The following is a 22,778-nucleotide window of genomic DNA, read 5'->3' on the forward strand; positions in this document are numbered from 1 at the left end:
GGGGTGGGCAGCAGCCGGGGAGAAGTCAATGGGAGAAAAAGGGAGACATGTAATACTTTCAACAATAAAGAATTTAAATTTTAATAAAAAAGATTACATAAACATGCACACACCAGGCAGGGCTTATTTCAGAAATATAAAGATAGCTCTATTCATGACTCTTGCTCATGATTCATTAGCACATTAGAGGAAAATTTATGATTATGCCAATGGATGTTTTTTTAAAAGAAGGGAGAATCATTTGGAAAAAATCCAGCAACTTCACTCAGAGAGAAATGTAAAGTAAAAAACAATGAGATAGCATGTAGTACTGGCAGTATGTGGGGAAATGGGTACTCATATTTTAGTAGTAGTATGAATTGTTACAACTGTTCAGGAAAAAAGCTGATGATAATAGCTATTGAAATAAAAATGCACATTATTCCTTGACTGAGTACTTTCACTTTTGGGAATCATTTCTACAAAATATAGTATAATAGTATTTACTATAATACTAATATATAGTTATAGTGTATTAGGCTTTATATTCAAGAATATTTGTTTCATAATTAATAATAAATAAAACTGGAAACAACATGAATGACTGTTGACCACTGGAGGAGTCTTTGAATAAATTATATTCCATCCATACTATGGAATATGGTATAACCATGGACTAGGAAGGATATCTGTGATGATATGGTTAACTTGGGATGTGCATAATATAATCCATTTTTTGTAAAAACAAAAAAAGGTTATGTGTATCAGTGTTCGGATGAATGAAAAGAAATGTGGATTAAGAGGGGTAGTGGAATTGGTGAAGTGGGGAAATCACTAAATTTTTCTTGATATGTTTCTGCAGTGTTCGATATATTATGAAGAGCATTTGTTCCCTTTGTAATAATCATATTTAATAAAGGAAAAACACTAAATAAATTCAAAGTATAAGGATGTGAGTTTCTAAAGAGGTTGGTTTTGGCCAGAGACATGAAACATAGCAAAGTGTTATGCATACTTTCTATTGTAATCATTTTCATTCATAATCATTATCACAAATTATCTCTGAAAATAAAGATATTTTATACTAAGATATATGGTGGCTTTAATGATATTTTTTCTTTTATAGCAACTCCGCTCCAATATCCGAGAAATGGAGAAGCTTTGTTTGAAAGTCCGGAAAGATGACCTAGTACTTCTGAGGAGAATGATAGATCCTGTTAAAGAAGCAGCAGCAGCAGGGGCAGCGGAATTTCTCCAGCTCCGTCAGGAATCTGTAGAAGAACTTGAGAAACAATTTCATGATGAAGAAACTTTATTACAGCCTTCTTTGACCAGATCTATGACTGTTGGTGGTAATGTACTAGTCTTATTCTTGATCATAGTGATGTAGTTAATTCACCTCTTTGTACAGATATTGCAGATAATACCAGGTGTACTGGTTAATAATGCGGATTTTTTTCAATAGATGGAGTTACACATATGTTGATATACACTAGTATGCGATTTGATATGTATGCTATTTTGTTGTATTGACAGCAAACTTTCTCCAAGCTGACTAGTATTTTAAAAAGTTGGCAACATTTGAGAAGCATGTATACAGAGGAAATGAAAAAGATTGGGGCAGAGCCAGAGGATGAGGGAAAAGAAATAACAGATAAAGTTTATTTTCCAACTCTCTTGATCCTCAAACTTCTCAATTCATGGAACACCATATTGGCCTAAGATCTCTAATCACTTGAACACTTGGAGAAACTACAAAATTAAATCTCTGCAACCAATTTGGATTTGATTAAGACAATCATTCCCTTTATAAAATCAAATACCTAAGTTATACCTAAAACAGTGTTAGAATTTCAAATTCTGAATGGTCTGGGTCATATTGCACCATTGCCAACATTAAGCAGTTCAAATCAACTGTCTCACCAAGTGCCTGAGTTTTCATCAAATATGAGAGTTTCTTCTAAGTTGCCTCAAATCCAGAAATATTTAAAAAATTGAGAGGATGGGAGGACAAGAATATGAAAAGAAAGCACAGATTTACATAAAACTTTAGTAGTGGGATTGGATTTGTTCCACTCCATGTCTGGTCTTCTTTTAGCTATAGAATTTTTTCTGTCATTCTGCATGTTTTTATCCAGTGTTCTCTGGCTTTTTCTTATTTTTGCTTTAGATACTCAATATAGTAGTGACAGCCTATACAGGAAAAAAAAGTTTGATTTGCATAAAGTTAAGGGCCTTAAAATACTTTTTTCTTTAAAAACTCAATCTGATTCTAAATAAATTGGTTGGAAACATCAGCAGAGATATTTGGAGTAATGTTGCCACATTTCCATGAGTGAGATCAGAATACAAAAATAGTTTTTCATTTACAGATAGAAATAACAAGTAGAATAGGGCGTTTTATGTTCTCTGGAGAATGAAAGAAGCTTATTAAGTTTGGGGAAAACCTGGGATGATTTTTCTGTTTCTTTTGTCCAGCTTCTGAGAGTTCCTAAAGTAAATCTTCTCTGCCAATCTTGCTTGATCTGAGAATCTCCCTCTGTCTCACTTGTGTGTCTAGTTTCATTTTTAGCACATTGCTTCCCACCAACAGATTTGAATTGTATTTAGAAAGGTGTTCCAAGTCATACAGAATGAATCATTGCTTCTCTCCATCTTGTCTTTCTTACTCCCCATCCAGCACACAGCTTCACCAGCGCAATAGGAACAGATCTTATTACATTTTAAACAAATATTCACAAAAAATAATCCAATCTTAAAACTTATGGGAACTTCAGACCAGCATATTGAATTTAATGAAATATTAGATTTTATCACAGGTATATACATGTACTGAACCGTTTTGTAAAACATGTAAATGGGTTTTTTTATATTATTCAGAAGATGTGTTTTCAATTGGTTTTAATTTTCTTAAAAATCCTACTTTGCAGCTAGGTTAAGCCATGACTTAGAAGTCATTTTATTTGGATAGTTAGGTTTATGTAGATGATCAGTAAATTAATTTCACTAATCTTAAACTGTCAGAAAGTGAAAAAAATCAGGAAATGCTTTTGAATTAATTTAGATTCATAATGACACTTTTTCTAGTATAGTAAAGTTTAGTGGGGAAAAATTTTTTTAAACCAGAACATCTATTTCGCGACCAATCTTTGAAATCCTTAAGATGAACTGGATGCTGCAGTAGCTGCCCTCTTGGGTTTAGGTGTTGTTCCTTCACGGAATCCATGTTGAATCTATCGTATACAATTTTTAGGTGCCTCACGTGACCAGTTCTGGTAGTGTTTCATCATTTAGCTTTGGCACTCCAGTTATACTTCCTGTTCTGCTTGGCGGGGTAGCTACACTTGCCCCAGGTGGACTTCTGTAGGTGGTAGTTCTTTTAGGCACAGTGGCGGCACAGCGTGTGCGCGTCTTGTGCGCTTGCTGAACAATGACATTCCTTTCGTCACCTCGCTTTTGTGTCTGAGACCCAAGAGCTAGTGGAAATTTTTTTATATATATTGTAATTCTTAGTAGAATCACTGACTTTCATGAAGTATGGAGAAGGTGGGGCGCATTGTGGGGAGAAGGACAGAATGAGTATGAATAAAATGAGTGAATGAATGGATGTTTAAACAGAGAAGAGGAAAGTCTTATGTCTATATATTAAGCTTATTTCTCACTTCAACTAAATCTATCTTAAGGTATATTTGAGTTTATAGCCAATAATACAATTTTAGAATGAGTTTTAAAAACAGTGGTGATATATTCTGTGCCCTTTACACTTGCAGTTGTTTGCATGTAGATAGAACTAGCTGAGATTAATATATCATAAAACAATAGCAATTTTGACTTATGTACACAGAATAATAGTTCTTTAGCCTTCTTTCCTGCGGCTATAATCTGTTTCAGTGTTTTGCTTCCTCCTGTCTATAGCTATTTGTAAAAGTTCAAAGTCAGTGGATGACCACTGAAGTACAGATTTTTAATACAAGCTGGAATAAATAAATTATGGAAGTTGTAGAAATTAAAGGGTTTCCTTTCTTAATTACTAGTCATGCCTTGAATTGATTAATGATGTTCTGCCTTGTAAGTTTACAACAGGATTTTCCATGGAAGAGAACAGATTTCTTTGTTCTAAGACTTCATTTGAACTAAGATGCATACGCAGTTTGGTTTCAAGTGAGATGTAAATGACTTAAACATTTTTTATTTTTTGCTGAGGGAAATCTTTAATGTTTGCCTAAAATGTCAAACATTTCCCATCCCTTCATTTTTTAGATCAATAATTTATATATGATAATTTATCCTCATTTTGTTATATACCCTGGCATAATTTATTTGAATCCTCTCTATAGTACAAAGATATTGCCTTACAAAATATTTAGAGTGGGTGTTGTGTTTATGAAGTTATGCTTTACATTTTGTTTGTTAATAATGAAGTTATCATCATTCATCATGCTATAAAAGAAGTTGTAGTTCTTCTTATAATAGGCATATTAAGAGGAAGAAAGGTCTTAGAGTATTTCATTCGCAGGCCGATGCTCTATCCACTGAGCCAAACCGGTTTCGGCTATGCTTTACATTTTGTTTGTTAATAATGAAGTTATCATTATTCATCATGCTACAAAAGAAGTTGGAGTTCTTCTTATAATAGGCATATTAAGAGGAAGAAAGGTCTTAGCGTATTTCATTTATTTTTATTGAAGTTAAAATGAAAGTGTCTTTATGTGATATTAGGACATGAGATAAATAACTCTTAAGCATTTGTAAAGATTATAGAGAGCTTTTAAAATATTACAGCATGCCATAATGTTGTAATATAAAATTTACTCTGTATCTCATTTTTTTTGCTCTTCCTTTAAGATAAGGAAATATATTCAGGTAAGTTAAGATTCAAAATTAAAAGAATACCATCAGCCCAAGCTGGTTTGGGTCAGGGGATAGAGCATCGGCCTATGGACTGAAGGGTCCCAGGTTCAATTCCGGTCAAGGGCATATGCCTGGGTTGTGGGCTCGATCCCTAGTAGGGGGCATGAAGGAGGCCACTGATCAATGATTATCTCTCATCATTGATGTTTTTATATCACTCTCCCTCTCCCTTTCCCTCTGAAATCAATCAAAATATATATAGATATATATATCTATGTCTATCTATCTATCTATCTATCTATCTATCTATCTATCTATCTATCTAAAATAACAAAAGTAAACACCAACACAGCAGATGGAAGATGGTGGCGGAATAGGCAGACGTGTCCCAGGTCTTGTCCCAGAGCAAATGGAGTGAGCAGCTGAAACTAATGATAGATATTCTTATAAAAAATAAAAGAATATCATCAGCCCTAGCCAGTTTGGTTCAGTGGATAGAGCGTCAGCTAAGACTGAAGGGTCCTGGGCTCCATTCCTGGCTAGGGCATGTACCTTGGTTGCAGGCTCAATCCCAGGGCACGTGTGGGAGGCAACCAATTCATGTATCTCTATCACATCGATGTTTCTGCCCTTCCTAAACAATTTAAACAGGTGTGTGTTTTTTTCTGGAGAGGTAAAACATTCCTGATTTATGAAAGTAAACTAGTAATGCAGTTGTATAAAATACCATTGTTATAGGCTAGAATGGAAAAAGAAATTGAGAGAGAAGTTGGACTTAGTGTTATAATAATATACTTTCAGGATTAGATCAGGTGTCATATGTCACTGTCATCTCCCTGCTTACAACCCTTCAGTAGCTCTCCACTGTCTACCAGATAAAGTCCAAAGTCTTTAACTGGATTACAAGGTCCCTTAAAACCATCTATAATGTCTTATGCTTGTAACTTTATGGCTTTTACTTTATGCTTTGGCAAGACCAAACTGCTGATTTTATGTTAAACTATATTCTTTCTTCTTTGAGGCCTTTTTCATGCTGGTCTCTCTACCTACATTTATATTATCTTCTTTGCCTAGTAAGATCATTTTTTTTAGGAAGCTGTCCCATACACTGTACACCACACTAGCTGGATCAGATGCCACCCCAGCCTGCAACACCCACAAAGCACTATGTGTATCTATATCTATTTACTTAGATATTCATGAACTCTCTTACTGTTTTAGGATTGTTTCTTTGTATGTCTAACTTTTCTAGAATATACTTTCCTTGAGAGCAACTACTTTGTATTACTTTTTCATCCCTAGTAACCAACACAATACATGAGTGCTCAGAAAATATTAAAGTGGTAGGTATTGTTTTAAGCTTGAAGTATGGGGGACAAAAAGAAAGCAGACCTTCAGATCTCTTCTTTACATTTCCACTGCCACAATCCCAGATCAGATCATCATCATTTTTGCATCAGACATATTGAAAAGCCTTCCAACTTGTGTTTCACCCTCTAATTCTTTTTACCTTTCAACTCCATCCTTAATCTATTATTTACACCTCAGCTATGGTTCCTTTCTAAATCTGAAATTTGATATGGCACCTTGCAGCTTACCAATAGTCTCCTATTCCTTTTAATAGTTTTATATTGATCTTATGAGAAAGACAAAACTCTTGAACATAGTTTACAATGCCACGAGTAATGTCACCCTCAATTTTCAACCTCAACCTTTGCTTTTCTCTTGTCATAGAGTATGCTTCAGCTATACTGAACTCCTTTCAGTCCCCAAACGTATGCACATATTATTCTCCTTGACCTGAATACTCTCTGCTTCTGCCTTCACTCTTGCCCCAGTTCAATTATATAATTTCTTTTCATCTGCAGGCTTTGGCTCCTGAACCTTCTTGGACCACTCTTTTCTCCACAGAACTAGTTAACTAACTCTGTGCTCATATAGCATTCCATACTTACCCATATCACAGTTCTTAACAGACTATACTGAGTTTGCCTGTTAACATGTCTGTATCACACATATGATAAGCTCCATTAATAATAGTAGCAGCAGCAGCAATGGCAGTAGTAGTAAATACTAACCACTTATACTTGATATGTAAGCCAGGCACAATGCAAAGTTTCATCTTTTTTTATAAATGAGGAAAATAAGTCAAAAAGATGAAATACCTTCCCAAGTCAAAGAGCTAGTGAATAGCCAAACCAGGATTCTTACCCAGGTCTTTCTGATGAGGCCCATACTCTTAACCACCATACTATATTGACTTCTTGGAACTATTTTATGGTTTACCATTGTGTACCCAGCATCTTGTCACAGATTGGTATATAGTAGGTTTTGTATAAATATATATTTATTGAATGAATGATTGGTAAAACCAATACAGTGAAATAAAGACTTGAGGTGGAGTTTGGAATGTAAATTCATCATCATAACAGTGGTTAATGAGGAAAACCATAGTGTGTTGATGACTTAAAACTCAGAAAAGAATTAGAAGCAATGGAGGTATGGATCAGAAAAATGACTCTGAAGAGAAGTAGGGTGTCAATATGTACAAAAATATACATGTAGTAATAGGTGTTAGTTTTTATGATAAATTTGTTACCAAAAATGACTGATTTTCATTGCTAAAAACACATCACTTCTCTACTTTTAACAACTTAAGGATCTGATGTTTATTACTAAAATAGCCAAAGAAAAAGGTTAATAATTTAGCAATGAAAGTGTTAAACCTGGGTATCTCTTCATGGAACATTGGCCAAATTGAATAGCTTTCCTTTGGTGGTGCTTTCACATCTAGCCCTAGTTATTCAGAGTGGTAGATAGTAGTTGTAGCCATTTTTTTTTTTTAAGATGACTTTGTAGAATAAATTAAAAAATATTTGTTAACCTGGGAACAATCTGCCTATAGATAAATCTGTTTTTATAGAATAATCAGTTTACTTTCAGTCTGAATTTAATTAGTAAGCATTTTACATGACAATTGTTTTATGGAGTTGATTTATGCTGTTGCCTTTTTAGCAAAGCAAATAAACTCTAAACATGAGGCTATGTTCATCCAGGAGCATTTCACACTACTGAAGCTGAAGCTGATCCTCAGAGTATGACTCAGATATATGCATTGCCTGAAATTCCTCGAGATCAAAATGCTGCAGAATCATGGGAAACCTTAGAAGCGGTATGTTAATTTTTTTTTTTTCCTTTTGGTAACTGTGAGGCATAAAAGTAAATAACCTCCTCTCTCTTTTTCTCCTTTTAAGGACCTAATTGAACTTAGCCAACTGGTCACAGAATTCTCTCTCCTAGTGAATGTAAGTATATGACTGTTTTTGCCTCAGAGATGTTAGATTAATAGCTAAAAGGCTTTTATCAGTCATTAGACTTTTGACTAGAATTTTAATATGTTATAATTTTTAAGACTGCTATTTGGTCATGGATAGAAGTCCAATTGTTGTCAAATTCCAGATAGGTTCAATAAACATTTATGAAGCACTTTTATGGAGCCATAAAAGGTACTGTATTAGATCCTTGGCATTGGGGGTCTGATAAGGTTGGCTATAGAAATAAATGAAGCCTGTCCTCTGCCTTTAAGGATTTACAGTGGGTAGAGATATGCTTGGATCTCCAAACTTGAAATTTTAAGCATGATTGTTAAATGCAAAAATAAGGTATGACAAGAAGTAATATAAGCTCCAAGAAGCAGCATTTGAAGGAGGAAGGGGTTGTGAGGTGGAAGCATTAAGGGTAGCTTCACAAGATAGGTAGCCTTTGCTTGAGCCTTGAAAATTGAGTAAAGTGTCCACAGATGGAGTGAGAGGTACATTTGAAAATAGCTGAACAAAGACATGGAGTACAGTACATTTTAGGAGTGTCAAGTATTGCAGTATAATCTAAGCATAAGGTACCATGGGCAAGCAAAGCAAGGAGGGTTAGGGTGAGATTCCGATAGCATTGAAGGCCATACCAAATAATTTGAACTTTACTATGTAGGAGCCAATATAGATTTTTGAACAGGTAGAGTGATGTGATCCATCCCGTCTGTGCTTCAGTAAGATCACAGTGTGAGGAATGGCCTTAGAGAGGGGAAGATTATAGGCAGGATAACTGGTTAGGAATCGATTGCAAGAGTTTCACAAAGAGCAATGGCAAAGCAAGTACAGTAGTCCCCCCCTTATCTGCAGTTTTGCTTTCTACAATTTTGCTTTCCATGGTTTTAGTTACTGTGGTCTACTGTGGTCTGAAAATGTTAAATGGAAAATTCCAGAAATAATAAGTTTTAAATTGTACATCGTTCTGGGTAGCATGATGAAATCTGGCACTGTCCTACTCTGTCTTAGCTCAAGACATGAATCATCCCTTTGTCCATAGTATCCATGTTGTATATCCTCCCCACCCTTACTCACTTAACAGCCATCTTGGCTTATCAGCTAGACTGTCGTGGTATTACAATGCCTGTGTTCCAGTAACCCTGTTTTACTTAATAATGACCCCAAAGTGCAAGAGTAGTGATGCTGGCAATTTGTATATACCAAAGCAAAGCTGTAAAGCAGTGATTCCCAAAGTGGGCGCTACCGCCCCCCGGTGGTCGCTGCAGCGATCCAGGGGGACGGTGATGGCCACAGGTGCATTTGGGGGCGATGAGTAACTGCTATTAACATTTTAAAAAAATTAATTTCCAGGGGCTGAGTAATATTTTTTCTGGAAAGGGGGCGGTAGGCCAAATAAGTTTGGGAACCACTGCTGTAAAGTGTGTTTGTGTATAGGAAAAAACACAGTATATATAGGGTTCAGTAATATCTGTGGTTTCAGGCATCTACTGTGGGTCTTGCAACATATTTCCCATGGATAAGGGATGACTGAGAGGTATTTCTGGGGTAGAAATTGGAGGAAGATGGAAAAGTCAAAGATAAGAAACACTAAGGCTTTATTCTGCATAATCAGGTAGCCAGTGAAACTGTTAACATAGATTAGAGAACATAAAGTAAACTCACTGGAAAAAATAGAATAGATTTTGTTACTATTTTTCTAAATTATTTTTTCTTCCCAGGAATTGTGTGTGGGAAGGTTGGATGTATGAGTTAGTTATGTGTGTGTATGTATGGATATACCTGCAGGAGCGACCCTATTTCTGCTTATGCTTCTGTCTAGGTTTAGTTCTTTGTTCTTGATCAAACTATGATTTGGGGGCTGTACACTTTTGAGTTATGATTTCCTTGACACCTGGCTTTAAATTATAAGAGCTCCTAAATCAACTAATCTCGGAATTGAAAAGGTCAACTAATCTACTCTTGCCCCAACTTCTCAAATAGATGGTCTTTCGCCTCTTTTTGAGCAATTACAGTGCAGGGACACATCATACTTCAACCATCCCATTTGGAGGCTCTTAGAAGTTCTTCCTCATGTAAAGTAAACTCTGCCCTTTAATAACTTCCCTCTGGTACTTTTGCTCCATGGAGCCATATGCTGAACAAGTTTTATATCTTTTCCATATAAAAGTTTTTCAACCTTTGAGACCACCTTCTCTTTCCTCACTCTATCCTACCTCACCATATTGTCTTCTCTTAAAAACCCTTGATTCGCTAATGTATTCCTAGAATATGATTTCTAGGCTTATCAGTACTAGACCCTTACTCTGCTTGTTCTCTAGTGTGTGGATTTTGTTCTTGAAATATAATGCTTAAATTGAATATTGTTTAAAAACATTTGAGGGGGGGCGTTAATCTTCACCCAAGGATATTTTTTCCATTGATTTTTAGAGAGAATGGATGGGAGGGATAGAGACAGAGAGAAACACCAATGTGAGAGAGATGTATCGATTGGTTGCCTTCGGCAGGCACCCCAACAGGGGCTGAGGATCGAGCCCGCAACCGAGATATATGCCTTTGACCATAATTGAACCCGCAACCCTTCAGTTTGCGGGCAGATGATATAACCACTAAGAAACCAGCTACGGCAAATATAGCAAATTCTTTAAAGCATTTTCCTTTTTTTGATGCCTCTAAGTCAGAAGAAGCAAAATGAAGTTTCTGGATTAGGTATCTGTACAAACTATTAACATATTTGTATATAAAAGAGAATGATACAAGAATCCCAAAATATTTGTTGTTTTTAGAATCAAGATTTATTTAATTGTAATGCATAATCTCTGATCTAATGTATCTTGTAAGATCTGTATATGTCTGGTTATACAGATATATACATTTGTCAAAAGTCATTGGTATGTACACATGAAATGTGTGAGGTCTAATGTACGTAGATTATACTTAAAGTTTATTTTAAAAACAAACTAAACATGTTTAAAAGTTCTCATGCAAGACAAACACATTTCCCTTCTAATGAGATCGACACAAGAAAGGAAAATGAAGGGTTTTGGGCCATTTAACTATTATATATACTAGTACTATTAGGTTATTAAGCAGTTCCTAATCCCTAATCTAAGGAAGGTTCGTGCAAGGAGAGTTAGACTATAGCCATAGCTCTATACAAATGTCCTATTTATAATAATCTGTGTAAGGACAGATTGTTATTAAGCAATAGCTCAAAGGAGAAACCCTGATTACTATTCCCAGGGTGACTGAGTTCTCATGACCACATGGTCAAGGACTCACAGAAGCTCCATTTAGGCAACAAATGACTTGGGAACATAATCAGAGTGACCACATCCTCTCATTATCATCACATGGACATGATAGTATCTAGGCAAGTTAACCATTTATTTATGGAGCACTTTCTGTGTACATAGTACTGAGCTAAGAATAGAGAATAGTATAAAAAAAGAACCTATGGGATAGTCATGACAGTTACACAACATTGTGAATGTAGTTAATTCCACTGAATTGTATACTTAAAAATGGTTAAATTGTGGCTAGCTGGTGTGTCTCAGTGGTTGAGTGTTGACCTATGAAACAAGAGTCATGGTTCGATTCCCAGTCAGGGCACATGCCTGGGTTTCAGGCTCAGTCCCCAGTGGGGGGGCGTGCAGGAGGCAGCCAATGTTTCTCTCTCATCATTGATATTTTTATCTCTCTCTCCTTCTCCTTCCTCTCTGAAATCAATAAAAACATATATATTTTAATAATGGTTAAATTATCAATTTTATTTTAATTTTTACCATAATAAAAAAAGAACTTACAAAACCATTGAGACATCCAGATATGGTCTAATAGATGGTAATAAATTAATATGTACTTGGCCCCATCTTTATTTTTCTTCAGCCTTTATTGTTCAAGTGTTCTCTTTCCTGTAATTGTGGAACCAACCCTATTTCTAGTCAAGGGGAATTTAAAAAATGCTGCCCCAGTTGCTTAATAGCAGGTCACCCTAGTTATAGGTCCAGTTTTGTCTCTACATTTTTCCTTATTCACTATGGATTTTTAAATCCAGTTTTATTCTGGATGCATAAAAGCTGGGTTGTAGTGGATTAGATCAGATGCCTCCATTTATTACCTATGTGACTGTCAGGATATTATTTGACAATAATGAGCTTTGTAAATTGATGGGAGGAGTAAATGTAAATTGATGGAAGGAGTAATGCCTGTTACTTCTCACCCCCCTTCCCTTCTATTACCTCACTGCATTCCTGCTTTTGTTCCTCCCTTAGTTGATTCCCTTACGCTCCTTGGTTAGAATTCTACTTTTGCTACCAATATTATCTTTAGATATTTTAGCACTATAGCTCCTACAGCCCTTTTCCTGTTGCTAAATCCCCTGATGTCAACATCCTACTTACCTACTTCATTTATATTATCTACTGTAGGTGAATATAATCCTGTATTCTCCTTGTATATCATAGCATTTGTATGTTTGTTTTTGGGCTTTTCTGTATATGTGATTGCATATGATTCAGGATAGAGACCACATATATTTAGACTACATATAGTTCAGAACCAGCATAGATCTATGTTATCTGGATTGGTCAAGATCTAAGAGTAGAGCTGGCTTGAAAGCTGGCTGAAATTTGGAGTTAGTAATAAAGAAAAAATTCTGGAGTTTCGGCATTAACTTCTTAAACCATAGCTTTTCAAGCACAATCATAAAACTGCACAACTATTAGCAAGACTGTTCAAGAGAGAGCATTTTTATTGATGTAAATGGATTTGGGAATAGATTTGTTGAATGTATTAATATTACTTGATATAGAGCAGTGGTTCTCAACCTTCTGGCCCTTTAAATACAGTTCCTCATGTTGTGACCCCCAACCATAAAATTATTTTTGTTGCTACTTCATAACTGTAATTTTGCTACTGTTATGAATCGTAATGTAAATATCTGATATGCAGGATGGTCTTAGGCGACCCCTGTAAAAGGGTCGTTCGACCCCCAAAGGGGTCGCGACCCACAGGTTGAGGATGTGTGCCTATAACATCAACATCAACATTCAAAAGAAAAACAATTCACTCTGGCCTGTGTGGCTCAGTTGGTTGGACATTGTACATGCACTGAAAGGTTGCTGGTTCAATTCCTGATCAGGGCACATGCCGGGTTGCAGGTTTAATCCCTGGTAGGGGGTGTGCAGGAGGCAGCCAGTGGATGTTTCCTCCCACATAGATGTTTCTCTCTCTCCCTCTCCCTTCCTCTCTTTCTAAAAATCACTAAAAAATATTTTTAAAAAGAGAGAAAAACAATTCTTCATTAGTATTGAAATAATTTTTATTTAAAAAGGAAAAAGTCCATGTATTACTCTAGAAACACTACAGTGATTCTCATAAGTGATTTAATTTATTGTTAAAGGGATGCTGAGAACATACACGAGCCACCAAAGTATATAATGTCAGGAAGAGAGTTTGAAGGTTGTCAAATGTGGGCACTACAGGCAGATTAGTAGATGTAGGAGGTTAGTAGATATAGGTGAAGAGGCTCCTGAGCCACTGTAGTTAAGAGCTTGGGTTTCTGTACTGAGATAAGATTGTGTATGTGTTATTTTGCCCAGCATACAGACCCAAGGACACAGTGGAAAGGTGGTGACCAGATTTTGCTCTGAATGCAGTCTGGCTGGTCATGCTGTGGACAGTTACTAACACTTTGACACCAGTTGCCTAAATCTAATTTTCTGTTATTTTGAGTCCTTCTTACTCAAGAAGCAGAGTTTGAAGATATGGGCAAAGTTTGGGATTCAAACCAAGCAAAATAGGGGAAGAAGAAGGCAGATCTACACAACTGAGGGATGACTACTGATCCCAGGATAGCGGGTGGTCTGTTCTCTGCCTCATTTCCATGCCCGTATTTAAGCAAGCTTCCTTATGTCAGTGAATAAGTACTTAGAGGTGTGGGCTACTCCCCAGGGTAAGAGAGGCCTCATTTAGTACTGGTGATTGCAATGATGGTGAGCGTTACAGTTCAAATAATCAGTAATCTCAGGCTTTGTTTTGTCTTGTGATCCTTTCTCCAATTATCCCAAAGTATTTTTATGAAAAAAAATTTTTTTAATAAAATTATTTTAGAATTTTACTTTATTAAAAAAAAGTCATAGAGCTTCAATATCCAAACTTGTAGGAAGGAGCATTAAAAGATATTTCCCTGAGGTCTTGAGATAACACTTGAGCTTTAGAAATGATAGTAATTCTGCTAGGTTCTGCCAACTTTTTTAAAAATATATTTTTTTAAATTCACTTCAGAGAGAGGAAGAGAAACGGAGAGAGAGAAACATCAATTATGAGAATCATTGATTGGCTGCCTCCTGCATGCCCCCTACTGGGGATTGAGCCCCCAACCTAGGCATGTGCCCTGACTGGGAATGAAGCATGACCTATTGGTTCATGGGTTGATGTTCAACCATTGAGCCACAGTGGTTGGCTCAGGCAGGTTCTGCCATCTTGATGGAATTCTTTTGGGTCTGAGAAAAAGGGGACATGTTGACTATTTTCAACTCATCAAGATATGGAGGTTGATGATAGAGCTTTGCATCTGTGATTTATCTTCTAGCATAGACTTTCAAGCAAGAATGGAAAGTGTGGGGTTGTCCTAAAGAGAAACAAGGGTAGGGTGTCAGAACTGGCATTTATGCTTCTATGGGTTGTGGGGGGGAGGGGAGCTAACATTAAAGAAGTTTTATTGTCTGAGCAGAGGTTCGGTAACCACTTGTCAGAAATGTTGTAGTTTGGCTTTACACATCTGAGGGAAAAATCCCACTCAATGACCTAAGCATTCCTTCTACCCAGAGATTCTGTGAGTCACAATTTCTGTTGTGTCAGTGCAGGTGTTGTCGTTTTATGTAGAATGATTTATTAATATATTTGATCAGAAACATTTTAGCTTGTCATGATTTTAAAATGTATTAAATTGTACAGGTGTAAAACACAGGACAGTAAATTCATTCTCTGCTCCTTACTGCTTATCAGATCAGAAGTAGAAAGATTTCATGGCAGATCAAACCACACTGTATTCTTATTTCTAAAATGTAATAATTTGTATTTATTGGGTCAAGGGAGTTTTACTCCTAAGTCAAATTTGCCTGTTTTAAACTGAATCTTCAAAGAGATAAGCTAGGGAGGTTTTTTTGTTTTTGTTTTTGTTTTTTTCCTGTCAAACCCACATGACATGTAAATGCTTACTTGAATTTCTTTTCTCCTGGAAAATAGATTCATTTGGAGAATGTTTGTATGCTTGAATGAATTTTAGCGTGAGATGCTTTTTCCTATATAGGTGCCAGCCTTTTATTACCTAATAAGTAAGTCACCCTCTTTAAAACAAAAAAAGAAGTGAATTTGTACTTTGGACATAGTTTATCAGATGCTATTAATGAACCACTATTAAGACTGCAAGGCTGCAGTACACAGGGCCCTGATTACAGGAATTAAAATAGTGTGTATTGGCTCTCTGCTGCTCCCCAGCAGGAATGCTCACTCATAATTCCTTTGCATCTAGTCTCAGCAGGAGAAGATTGACAGCATTGAGGACCATGTCAACAGTGCTGCTGTGAATGTTGAAGAGGGAACCAGAAACTTGGGGAAGGTAAGATTCTGCTCCTGCTGACAAATCAATGTTACTCTGGCTCCCAGGAATTTGTAGTATTAACCCAATTGATCTGCTCTCTTTAATCTTGAGGGAACCAGCAATTAAGGAAATAAGGAAGAAATGACACATAGGTAGTGCAAGAAATCAATGGCTGTAGTAATATTCTACTCTTTCATTCTGTTGGGAGAGAAGTTTTTTTCAAAGAGAGAATAAACTGCAGCCCCACTCTAAGGTATTTGGTGTTAGAAGGAAATATTTAGAGGTTCAGGGGCATAGAGAGGCTTGCCAGAATCCAGTAGGGACAAAAATCTAAGGATGTGACAGCATGTGTGGAGTGGGCCATCTCTTTCCATAGAATTTTGCGTTTAACCCCAGGGCATGGAATAATATGTGTGCAAAATGAAAACTTTGGGGTATCTGTGGCTGCTGAACCTGTTTAAATAAGCCAGTGAGGTAGTTAGTGGTTTGATTGTTTTGCAAGTAAATTCAATTTGTAGCAGTCAGCTCTTTGTAGCCCGTTTCTCTAAATTCTGAGGTCTGGAGCAATTGTAGTACCTGTGGAATACTCTTTCTGCCCCCTCCCTCCAGTACAATCTCTAAGGTTAATTATGTACCAAGAGTTAAAGAGGCATTGGCAGGAGTAATGAGAGGAAAATGCACATCACCACAGGCAGATATTCTCAACTCAATTTCTAAATTGAATTTTTTTTTTTACAGGCTGCAAAATACAAGCTGGCAATTCTGCCTGTGGCAGGTGCACTCCTCGGAGGAGCGGTGGGGGGTCCGATTGGCCTCCTTGCAGGCTTCAAAGTGGCAGGAATTGCAGCTGCACTTGGTGGTGGGGTGTTGGGCTTCACAGGTGGAAAATTGATACAAAGAAGGAAACAGAAAATGACGGAGAAGCTCATTTCCAGCTGTCCAGATCTTCCCAGCCAAACTGACAAAAAATGCAGTTAAAAACCAAACTTCAGTATTATTGGCTCCAACGTGTTTATACTAATGGACCTTTGTTGCTGTCGGACACTCAGCTTTTGGAACATGATTATATCAAGACTAGAGGCCCGGTGCACGAAATTCGTGCACTTGGAGAGGGGTCCCTCAGTCCAGCCTGTGCCCTCTCCCAGTCTGGGAGCCCTTGGGAGATGTCCAACTGATGGCTTAGGCCCGCTCCCCGCCATCAGTCGGACATCCTTAGTGCTGCCACAGGAGTGGAAGAGGCTCCCGCCACCACCACTGTGCTCGCCAGCTGTGAGCCTGGTTCAGGGCTTCTGGTTGAGCAGCGCTCCCCCTGTGGGAGCGCACTGACCACTAGGGGGCAGCTCCTGCGTTGAGCATGTGTCCCCTGGTGGTCAGTGCGTGTCATAGCGACCAGTCCTTCCACCATTCGGTCGATTTGCATATTAGCCTTTTATTATATAGGACAGTGGCTGTAGATGCTCAAGTGGGATTGGACTGTGATAAGTGAATATATATTTTTGTTTGCTGGTATATTAATGGAATTGAGGGGCCTGGGCTGAGGGTGTATAATGTTTGTCAGGTAGTTTGAAGACTGCCAGGGAGCAGATTTTCTTCCTGGAAGTGTGAAAACTGAACCCATAACTTTGATAAGGACATGTGATGTGTGGACATGTTGGGTTATGAAAGAATAGTTCCTTTCCTAACCCTGATTTGGAGATCCTAAGACTAAGCATATATTAAATATGCTTTTTATCTTCTAAATGTAGGAGATTATTTAGGCCTGTTAGCAAAGAAAAGAATGGTAGTTCAGGAGTCTTTCTTTCAAATAGGAAATCCAGATCTGGCAAGGGCACAGGTGAAGTACATGGTAGAGTCATTGGATGAAACTATCGCAGTTTCCTATAGGCCCACTATATTTTCTGATGAAGGAAACTAATAGTGAAAGAAAGGCCCAACTTCTCTTTTAAACATCTTAATCTGTGACACTGACTCTCTGAACTCTTCCCTCTGTCTCTCTTTAAATAAAGACAAAATCTCAAGTGGTAGGAGACAGTGTTATTAAGCCAGCTATTTGTCAGTTTGTCTCTTCACAGAAGTAGTGCCCTCTGCCTTCCTTCCCTTGTATTTTTCAAAAGTTCTTTGACTTGTGGGGTGAATTCTATCCATGTGTAATGAGGGTTTTTCTCATAATTTGCTTTTTTAAAATATATTTTTTATTGATGTCAGAGGCGAAGGGAGAGGGAAAGATAGTAACATCAATGAAGAAAGAATCATTGATCAGCTGCTTCCTACATGCTCCACACTGGGGATCGAGCCCATAACCCAGGCATGTGCCCTGACCGGGAATAGAACCATGACCTCCTGGTTCATAGGTTGACGCTCAAACACTGAGCCACACCAGCCAGTCCTAATCTGCTTTTTAAAAATTGTCTCCCATCTTTATTCATCCTTTCCTATAATCTCTAGATAAGAGAGGGAGGGAGGCAGGGAGAAAGAGATCTCCAAATAGTTAGAATTTGAGCTAAAAAATAAGCAGGCAGGGAATATGCCAGATCATTTCCTGGGGCATCTTCCAATCTCAGTGGCTGATGTACCTGCCACACAGGGAGTTTCTAACCCTAGGTCTTTTCAGCCAGCCCTTGGTGAAGCTAAGAACTAGCTTTCTACCTCATATCTCTTACTACCATCCTTTCCCCCAGGCTTTGCTATCTCCTGTGCTTTCCTTCACTTTCACAGCTGCTATTTCTTCCCAAGAGTGGCATTCTGCTTGCCTTTTCTCATATTCAAGTTGATGATGGACAAAGCCTGGTGCCAACTCTCAGTCCTGATGGATTTGTGGTGCTAATTCCAACACTTGACATTGACAGCAAGCTTGGCCCAGCCCAACCCAGTGTCTATATCAAAGAGCAAAAAGGTTTTAAATTTAGAAAGAATTTAAGGTTACAGGCAGCCTCATCCTTACCTCCAACTCATTTGAAATAGGAAAGAACCACCTTTTGCCTTACTCTTTTTTTCTGAGGACAGAGGAAAGGGTACCAACACCACAAAAGATCTGGGCTTTCTCTGCTCAGGAGCCAGAGTCATCAGGCAGTGGAATGGTTTATCATTTCTCTCTTGCTGAGCTTACTTTTAACAACTTTTATTGATTGCTACCTTTTATTTCTGTCTCTAAAGAGACCTTTCTCCTTCATACTTTTTGATTCTTCTCACCAATAAATTCCGAAGAGAGGAAGCACCATTTCTTATTGTCCTTAAATAACTATACAATATCAAGAACTGTATTGCTGCCTGTTGACTTGTTACTTTAATACCAAGAAGGAAGTACTTTGAACAAGTGTCAGATTCTGATTCAGTATTTGATATTGATACCTGTAAGGTTGGGATAATTACTTTTGAGCTCCACTTTTTAAAATTTTCTGATCTATGTCCCTTTAACACAAGTAGTTCAAACTAGAATGAGGATCAGAATTACTTGGGGTGCCTGTTTAAAATAAGATTCCTAACCTTCAGTCCCACATGTGATTCTAATGGTCAATCTAGCCTGATCAGCTAAGATTACAAATTTAAGACAGTTACATCAAGATTCAGCTGTATCATTGAATTCTATAATTTCTAGTATTCCCTTCAACAATGCCCAGTCTTCATCACTGCATATTATTCCCACTCCGTGCTTTGAAGCCCACGATCTTAACACAACTAGGGAGTCATTATACTGTCAGGCTGGTTTTATATCAGGACCTGAAGGAGAGAGGAGGCCCATAATTAAAGCTCACGTTTTGGTCTGGGCTCTCATTTTTATTGAGCCAGTGTGAGACACAGTGCATGTGCTCATAAAGGCCTCTGATTTTTACTAATCAGGATTGGAATATTTCTCTACAAGTCTTCATGAGTAGGCAACGTTACAGTCCTTTTAAGAAAGTTTTATTTAAACTGATTTAGAACTTGTATCTAATTTTCCTATTATAGATCCTAATAGCCAACTTTTTGTAGAAGTTTCTAGACGTGTTTAATCAATTATCAATGATATACCTGTAAACTATAGTGTTTAGAAGTATATATTAGTCAATATGACACAGAAACTAATCTTAAAGTGGAATTTAATGCCCAATAGTATCAGATCAAATTCATCTTCTCTGTAATTCATGTCTTATTTTTATTGCAACAAGTTAAAAGGTAAGGAACACTTTAAGCACTTTTATTAAGTTCTTCAAGTTTATAGAGGCATAGTGGGTAAAGGTGGCACTCCTAAAGACATTTTTTGATAAAATAAACTAATAATTTATTTTCAGAGACTGGAAATTTTTTATTGTAACCCACAATAAAAATGCACTTATATCAAAACTCAGCATATATATAATGGAACTATTCTTACTTTTAATGTGCAGCTCACTCTGATGTTTTTTAGTGTTTTAGTTTCTAAAATATGCTGGCTGCAACATACTCAAGTGATTTCATAATCTACCAATAGGTTGAGACCCTTAGTTTGAAACAAACACCACCATGCTTACAGGGGAACTGATACTCATTGAATATCATCTGCTTGCCAGGCACTTCACTAAGCACTGTACAGGTAGGGAAACAGTCGCAGAGAAGTTAAATATTTGCAGTTATTCAACTACAAACAAATGAAGCTAGGGTGTTAACTAGGTCTATTGAACGAAAAAAACTCTTACTCTCAGACTATGCTACTTCTGTATATAAAATTGAGGTGGGCCCTTCATTCTGCTTCACCCAAACACCCATATATTCTGTAACAAAGGATTACTTTGAAATTACACGTGCCGTTCATTTGCACTTTTTAAAAAAACTTCTTTCCTCAAAGCAGTCTCAAAGTTTTTAACATTGGCCAATGCAGAAGTACATAGTGCTGAATTTAGTCCTTAGACTATAAAATTCAAAGTGTTTCTAACCCACCCATACATTCTCCAAATTTCCTTATCTTCGTGGGTTATAACTATCACTTAAGCAGTGATTTCTACATTTAATTTAAAAATTAATTTTTTAAGCCAAATCTTGACTCCAGTGATTATTACGCTTTAAATGGTGCTTTTGGGAAGCCATGCACTCCGTGTGACACTAGTATTAGAACATTTTTGAAACTTTTCTTTTGGAATTGCCTCCAAAGACATTTGGCAAATCACATGAAAAAGCCATCTCAGTGTTTATTAGTCAAAGACTCTACTCACTTGTCCTTATGACCTCTCCTCTCTTCCTTCCTCAGTTTTGCTTTTCTTCTGCCGGCTTAGCTCTCCTAGCCACCTGTGCTGGAGCTAGTAACCTAAGGATGCCCAGAAAGGGGGTATGCTGGCCAGAGTCGCTGGAGCAAGAACTTTTAGGTTATACAGAAGCTGAGTGCTGTTAAAGGGAGAATACTGCGAGTCCCTAAACCTTCCTCTGGGGCGTCTGCCTGCCCGTAGTGCCGTAAGTAGCTTGCCCAGAAGTGAGAACTGAGTACTGGTATTACCAATCACAAGAGGTTGAAGAAACCTAAAGAATAAATGGGTAACGTACAGCATTACCTATTACAGAAACCAAACCACGCCATACTTTTAAAAACTGACAGGTCTCCCCTTTGTCCTTCCTTGTGCTCTATGAAACATTTGCGAGGAAGGATGAAGAAAGGCCTGGGAAAAGGTTCTCCTGTGGAAAGGCACATTTCCTTCTCTCATAGTGAAGTACAATGTGGCTGTGGCTCTCAGGCCCTTATGCATATTAAACAATGTTCTGAAGTTGTTAGAAGCCAAATAAAAGGTAGGGAGGCTTCCCTGCTAGCCTAAGTTAATGTAAATAGTTCAGGTTCTGTTTGGGGTTTTACTCACTTTATTTTGTTTCTAACAGGTGGTTCTCACTATTTATATTCATTAATTTGACACTATTTTACAGAGAGACTTCTTGGGTATTATAAACAATCAATGGTAAAAGATCCGTATTTATTATCCACATCATTTCCCTCAAAGAAAGTATTTACTGTGGGAGACAAGCAATACATCTGTGCATATTAACGTGAGAAATAAATGGAAAGAAAAGTGTAAAAGGTGTCAAAGGCAAATCATTTGCCCAAGATCAAAGCTAGTTAGCACAAGTAGAATTATAACCATGGTCTAAGAAAAAAAATTTTAAGTAATTTAACTGAAGTTTTATTATGCCATATCAAGTTGCCTGCTGAGGCCTGTGGTCTTTCAAACCAGTTTTATGTTCCAAACCAGGCAGTAGCTATAGTAGCAAGAATTGGATGGGGAATCAAGATCAGTGTCCTAGTTTTGGCTTTATCTCCTATAGTAAGCGTTTTCTCAGGGTTGGATGTCTTTTCCCATTCTAGCCAGGGATTCCCCAACTGTAAAATTTTAGGGGTTACCAGCTTGGCTCCCCCATTCTTTATATCTTGCCTCTCACTGGGTCCTGTCAGTCTACTTTGAATGTTAGTTACATCAACTTCTCAATATATTCGTGGCCATCACTCTAGTAAAAGACTATTACCTCCCACTCCCCACCTCACCTTCCCCCACTTTAAGCCGTTCCTCACATCACTGCCACAAGAATGAGAACAAGGTCCGGCTTTCGTTTTTCTACTGAAATATTTTCAGTGGCTTCCATTGAATACCTGAGAAAGTTTAAATTCCTTAGGTTGGCATTCATAGCCTTCCATATTCTGGCCCCAGCTTTATCGCTTCAGACTCACTACTCATCATCTGATAATGCCATTGACAGCCAGACATTCCACAAGGATGGTTTTAAGGTTTCTCTGTGGTAAAGGTACAAACTGGTAACATGCTGTTTACATTTTTCCAGGCTAAAATAACTTCTGTGAATGACATTTTACTCAAAAAAAAAAAAAAAAAAGTCAGCTGAGATTTGTTTAAGACAACTTCTGTGAATGACATTTTACCAAAAAAAAAAAAAAAAGTCAGCTGAGATTTGTTTAAGCTCTTAGAACAAGGCAAAAAGTTGTTTCTTAAGAAAAATATTTTCCCCCCGAAAAAGAGAAATTTCATTCAATTTCTTAACTTCCAAAACAATGCCAGTCTTGTCATCTGTGCATCTGA

General features: G+C 37.3%; 1 protein-coding gene and 1 pseudogene across 2 annotated transcripts in view; one reads left to right on the top strand and one right to left on the bottom strand.

The window, feature by feature from the left end:
- Window positions 1-16,897, top strand: part of STX17 (syntaxin 17) — a 43,234-nt gene extending 26,337 nt beyond the window's left edge. For both annotated transcript variants that reach the window (XM_014543231.1, XM_005870653.2), the window contains exons 4-8: window positions 1,106-1,331; window positions 7,887-8,002; window positions 8,085-8,135; window positions 15,688-15,774; window positions 16,495-16,897. In XM_014543231.1, the coding sequence (XP_014398717.1) occupies window positions 1,106-1,331; window positions 7,887-8,002; window positions 8,085-8,135; window positions 15,688-15,774; window positions 16,495-16,734 (720 nt within the window). In that variant the 3' untranslated portion in view covers window positions 16,735-16,897. The remainder of the gene's footprint in view (window positions 1-1,105; window positions 1,332-7,886; window positions 8,003-8,084; window positions 8,136-15,687; window positions 15,775-16,494) is intronic.
- LOC102239216 lies at window positions 1,486-7,119 on the bottom strand (annotated as a pseudogene).
- Window positions 16,898-22,778: the final 5,881 nt, after the last annotated feature.

This window comes from Myotis brandtii, unplaced genomic scaffold (genome assembly GCF_000412655.1).
Source record: "Myotis brandtii unplaced genomic scaffold, ASM41265v1 scaffold320, whole genome shotgun sequence".
Taxonomy (NCBI): domain Eukaryota; kingdom Metazoa; phylum Chordata; class Mammalia; order Chiroptera; family Vespertilionidae; genus Myotis; species Myotis brandtii.